Source organism: Sinocyclocheilus rhinocerous, unplaced genomic scaffold, assembly GCF_001515625.1.
Source record: "Sinocyclocheilus rhinocerous isolate Xijiao unplaced genomic scaffold, SAMN03320098_v1.1 scaffold2271, whole genome shotgun sequence".
NCBI classification, from domain to species: Eukaryota; Metazoa; Chordata; class Actinopteri; order Cypriniformes; family Cyprinidae; genus Sinocyclocheilus; species Sinocyclocheilus rhinocerous.
The window spans coordinates 261,916-267,915 of record NW_015630602.1 but is presented as its reverse complement, the minus strand read 5'-3'; the positions used below and the strand labels follow the sequence as shown (position 1 = coordinate 267,915).

The 6,000-nt window shown below is 36.4% G+C and overlaps 1 protein-coding gene across 1 annotated transcript in view; it reads right to left on the bottom strand.

Moving 5' to 3' along the window:
- Positions 1-286: 286 nt before the first annotated feature.
- The window catches only part of LOC107740692 (neuron navigator 3-like), a gene marked incomplete at its 3' end in the record, with an annotated part of 61,720 nt that continues 56,006 nt past the window's right edge, over positions 287-6,000 (bottom strand). Inside the window, exon 5 of the mRNA XM_016553201.1 lies at positions 287-470. Coding sequence (XP_016408687.1) covers positions 287-470 — 184 coding nt within the window. The remainder of the gene's footprint in view (positions 471-6,000) is intronic.

Sequence of the window (6,000 nt, the reverse complement as noted above, 5' to 3'; positions counted from 1 at the left end):
ATATATATATATATATATTATTCATTTACTATATTACCTTTGTTTAACTGACGAAAGAGAAAGCATGGACTGTGAAATGACATATGGTTTGGATGTTAAGACAGCACAATATACTGCTTACAATGTCTTACAAAGTCTTACAAGGTCTATCAACAAGAGTGCAAATCTTTCTCTCTCTCTCTCTCTCTCTCTCGCTCTCTCTCTCTTTAGCCATTTATTTCATGATTAAAGATGCAGAAGTCAAATGGAGGAGCAACAGCAATAGAGATCCTAAGACGTGTCCTACCTGGACTGCATGTCTTGTGTTTTGTGCTGGCTCGCTGGCACCGCCCCTGTGGTCTGATGTGTGACGTGCTGCTGAAGCTCCACTAACGACTGCAGGTACTGCTGCTGGTGCTGCTGTTGCTGCTTGTAGCGGGACAGGATGAAGAACAGACCCAGGATGCTCTTCAGATTCCCATTACACACCTCTGAAGATCAAACACACCAGATTTAGAAAATACCACAGGAAGAGCTCTTTAATCCTGCATTACATTGATGTGCTAAACCTTAAATACAGCATGTTTTTAGTACAGCATCAAGTGAGAAGAAATGTTGTTGTGTCACATGGCAGTTAGCCTCATCATAGGGAAGTTCAAGTTTTGTTTACAAGAAGCTGAAAATATGGGGCAGATAAGTTCTGCTCTGAATGAGGAAGTGATATACTGTATGACAATATGCGACTGTCTGGAGAATCCAAGTTTAGCACGGTCATTTGACTGTCTGGAGTCTTGTGCGTCATAAATTACATGTTAACATTAATAAACAGTCACTGAAACAATTGACTTCTAATTGAGACCTTTTACGAGGATATGCTGATTCAATAAGTAAAACTTTGAAGTGGCGGGTGGAGTTTAGAAGCCCAAATGCTATTATCCTGATTCAGAGACGATGCAAATGAGGTGTCCTATGAGGAATGCTTTTCAAACTTTCTTCTGAAATTGCAGTTGTGAGTTTGAATAAGTGCCAACACACCGTTGCTCTGATCACAGAGATAAAGGATTGAGGATGAAGGCGAATGCATCGATTGTCTGCGCTCCACCTGCCAGCAACGCTTTACTCTCTTGTGCCCATTTATGAAATGGCCTTCATTCATACTCACACACTGCTAATGGCTGGCGCTGAAAGCGACTGAAAGATGGTGGTGCTGAGGCAGCGCTAAAGAGAAGAATCTGGCTTAATTCTGACAGCCCGCCTGTTTTTTCTGCCTATCAGCAATGTTTGGGGTTATTTATCTCCCCCCGGTTCAATTTGGGATCGTGCAGAGCTGTAATTTGTATTCTACATAATAAAGCAATCAGATGGTGTTTCAGTTGAACATATTTTCTGGGTCAGGCAACAGAAATCTGGCACTATTTGGTGTCATTGCACTTTAGATCAATATGGAAAATGCGAGGTGCAATAATGTTTTTAACTCTTTATTCTGGAAGGCTAATTTGTAAATACATTTTGTATGTTTGCATAAATGGAGGGAATTAGTCTTTTTCTTCACAATTGCTCCGTGAAACAGCATATGGAGTGCATTTGTATTTTGGCAAAGGCTATGTTGATTCACATTAAGCTATAACAACTCCCTATGATTTCCACAAACACCAGTGTATTCCGTTATAGAAAATAACAGTTACTAGTATTAGTACTACTGCAAAATCATAATAAATGATTATGGTATTTACTTCAAAGAAGGACTCTTTAGAATGTTTCTATAAAATCTAAATTTATTTTTTCATGAAAGTGCAGTTATAGTTTAGTTACAGTTGTATTACAGTTTAGCTACAATTTTATTCATCAAAGAAAACTGAAAAAAAGTATCATGGTTTCCACAAAAATATTAAGCAGCACAACTGTTTTCAACATTGATAATAATAAGAAACTGGAAATAATAATAAAGACTGATGAACTTTTGCCATCAAACAAAAATAAATAAATAATAATAATAATAATAAAAAAATATATATATATATTAAATTGCAATAATATTTCACAAATATTATTAATATAAATTATTATTAAATTCAGTCTGGGTAAGCATAAGAAAGTGTTAAAAATAAATCTGTCTATCGATCGACAGAGACAGACAGACAGACAGACAGATAGACAGATAGATAGATAGATATAACTTTAAAGGGGTGGTTCATTGCGATTTCACTTTTTTAATGTTAGTTAGTGTGTAATGTTGCTGTTTGAGCATAAACAATATCTGCAAAGTTAGCTTTAATCAGGATAAAACCGTATATTAAAAGCTAACATAAGCAGTAGCATTTACAAATAACAGCGTATCTAAAAGTATGAGACAACAACAAACAAAAAACATAGGCCTACCATTAAAAGCCGTGCTTGCACAGGTTCTGCACGATCCTCTTCAATAATATCATCTGCTTCTCAATCGGGCTCAAACTGATAAGCCATGCCATTGTTTACAATACAACCGGAGCACATGCTGCTGAGGTGAGGGGCCGGACGTTTAAACGCGCACTAGGCGGTTTAGCCAATCACAACACACTGGGCTAGCTAACCAATCAGAGCCCATTGCCTATTTCTGGGGGCGGGGCTTCATAAAAGCAGGAAAATATCAGCCCGTTTCTCAGAGAAAGGACAGAGCTGTGTGGAATAAAGGTAAATTATGTGAAAAATAATGCGTTTTTTTTTTTTTAACGAAACATTAACACATGTTAGACTGCACCCCATAAACACAATCAAGCCTAGAAAAAACCCAGTGAACCACCCCTTTAACACTTTAAATCACAACAAGAAATAGTTAAGGGGAAAGTATATTTTTCTTACAAAATCCTCTTCTAGTGAGTGAAATTCTTGCACTTACATGAACCTGCAAGTACTCTAGCTAACAGATCACGCCACATGTTTTGCAAACTAACACCTGAGCTAGGACTTAAATTGGAAACTTGAAGTAAAAGCAAATCAACACACTTTTAACAGAAGTTTAAATGTGGAGTCATTAGGCCTTGCTGTTACTTGCTGCACAAGGTCAAAAGCGTATCTGTTCAGATGGGCTCATTAAGGGAAGTGAGGACAGAGAAGTGTGAATACATTATCTATTTACAGTGATGTGCCCTTGACCACTTCCTCTGTATACAGTAGTGTTCTAGCATTCCCTGGCCAAAATAGGCAGTAAACACTTAGGGGTCACATATTTTACACCTTTCTGGAGTTTTATTTTAGGGTTTGATGTCCTTAAGAATTTGCAGCGCACACTTCTTATCAGAAAAGGTTCAATAAAGTAGTCTTTTGTTGTTATGGGCGTGTCTACAGATTTCTTGCCATATGTCTATGTTTCTTGCATCTCACTACTATGTCGTGTATTAAATCACGTCTGTGTGGATGTGTGTAAAACAAAAACTGACGATTTATATATAATCATTTGTAATTGTATATACATTGTTGTGATTAATTGTGGCTGGAACAATAATGTAGCTCTAAAAATAGTTGCCTGCTGAAATTGAAATGTATATACATCTTCATCATGACTAGATAGACACGGTGAGTTTGTCTAGTTCTGACGTCAACTTTTTACGGAAGTCACAACGGTTTGTGAAAAATCACAGCTACTTTATGCAGGCTGTGTGAATTTTACTGTGGACTGACTGTTTTGAAACTTATATGGTAGTTAAATAGCCCCTAGACCTCAGTTATCGTGAAAAAAGCCAGGATATTTCAGTTTTAACAATATGGGACCTTTAATACTTTGTTCAGAATTACAAAATTGGATTAGATGTGTATACAATATAATTCAAAAGTTTGGAGTTAGTAAGATTTTTTTAATGTTTTTGAAAGTAACTTATGCTCACAGAGGGTTTATTTTATCAAAAATAAAAACAATAATACTGTGAAATATTGCATTTTTAAATAACTGTTGTTTGTAAAAAAAAATTTAATTTAGTCCCATGATAGAAAAGCTGAATTTTTAGCAGCCATTACTCCAGTCTTTAATGCCACATGATCCTTCAGAAATAATTCTAATATGCTGATTTAGTGCTCAATAATTATTTCTTATCATTATCAATGTCAAAAACAGTTGTGTATTTTTATCATTTTTGGAGTTCAGCAGCCCCCAGGCCTCCATTTCCATGTTTCACAGAAGAAAGCAAGACATGCAGATTTACAATGAGAGTGAATAAATGATGACAGAATTTCCTTTTTTGAGTGAACTATCCCTTTAACATAGCTAAGATTAGGAAAAGTGATTTCTATGAAAACAGGCTTCCTGTATTTTACATAGTAATGAGTGTCTTTAAATTTGAATACCTCAGAAGGTCATGCTTGATCTCCTTTGACTTGTGAGGATTCTTTTTTTTTTTTTGAGTGAAAGGATTAAACAGCTGAGCAGCAGAAGTGCCTCTTCAGTTACGCTGAGTTAGCATGGACGACAGTTGCGTGAGTGTCTTCATACACGTGTGTGTTTCTTGTCATGGTGGGTTTCACGGTCAGGTCACCAGATTAAGGTGCCCCCTTTGACCCTGGCAGAAGTCTTTAAGACTGACCTGCTCTATAACAAACTGCACCTTTTCACCAGATCCTCACAGCCAATGAGATCAAAGCTCACTTGTGCAAAGGTCACGCTGTGCCCTGCACTTAAAACCGGAGTCCCGCTGTGCGTTCTGATACCCTACACACTGTGAACAGGGAGTCACGGCCACCGCAGCAGGAAAAGGGATATTGAGAGTTTGCACCTATCATTATTGGGGAAATAAGGCTAGGATAACACTCAGCAGGGGTCAAGTGCAAACTTTCCTGGAGGACGATTTTATTGCACAGATGATGTGCTTTTATAGCGCAGGAGGTTAGGTTTCATTTAAGCATCAACTTTGTATAAATGCAAGGCAGTAAGCTCATTGGCTGCATATGCAGCATGAACCAATCAGCTTGTGCCAAGTCGTTTAACTCTCTGAATATCAGCAGTTACGTTAACACCCCGTAAGATTGCGCCATCTAGAGTTTCATAACTGAACTACATACAGTATATATACAGTAAGAGTGTAAGTGCCATTCTATGAAACTAATACAATTTGGAAAAGTGATTTGTTTTGAAGTACATTAATCATTCTATCAGTCAAAGAATGGAATTAAGTGCTAATAAAATATCCGAAATAAATAAATTAATAAATAAAATATCTGAACTTATTATCTGACATTTTTTATTTTATTTTTTATAATTACTTTTTAATTTATATATTTAAGCTTGCAAAACAAATGATACTTTTTTCATGGACAGAGCAATTCAATTATAGCATGACTGTATTTTTTTAAAAATAAATTCAGGAAACATCAGGAGGAGTGAAGTTTAATCTGCTCTAAATTTTATCTCATTGCTGTCTAGGAGAAATCATTTCAAAAGTTCAAAAATAAATAAATTCAACATTGACATTAAAGAGAAAATTCTATATATGTGACATATTGTCTGTGGCTTAGACATCATTACTTTTATATTCCTTGGAAAACTCCTACACACTCAGGCACATCAAACACAAAAAACGACTTCTTTTATTAAGGCCTCGAGTCGGCATGCCTCATAAAAAACTAAACACAAGCGTATGCAAGCCTTCAAAACTCTAACTATGAAACCTCAGCTAATTAAATTAAGACAGCTACTCACAGCTTTAGGAAAGATGCTCAACAAACACACAAACACAGCCCTGTGGAAGCAAAAGTGTGTGTGATAAAAGCTTTGAGAAACCCAATACACTGTATATTTATGGACCCTGTGCACTCATGGTGCTGAATTTAGCGAGACAGTGAATACAGTATCCAAGCTGCTTTAGGTTAATGATATCACTCCACACTGCATTTAGTACGCTTAAGCTCCTACTTATGCACTTAATTCCATTGATACTTAACAGTGTATGTATGGAACTGAATGAAAATGCTAAAATAATGATTTTGCCCCCTCACCACTACGATGCTAAGCCACTATGATGTGGTTTCTAACTTGTTCTGAGACGTTAATGT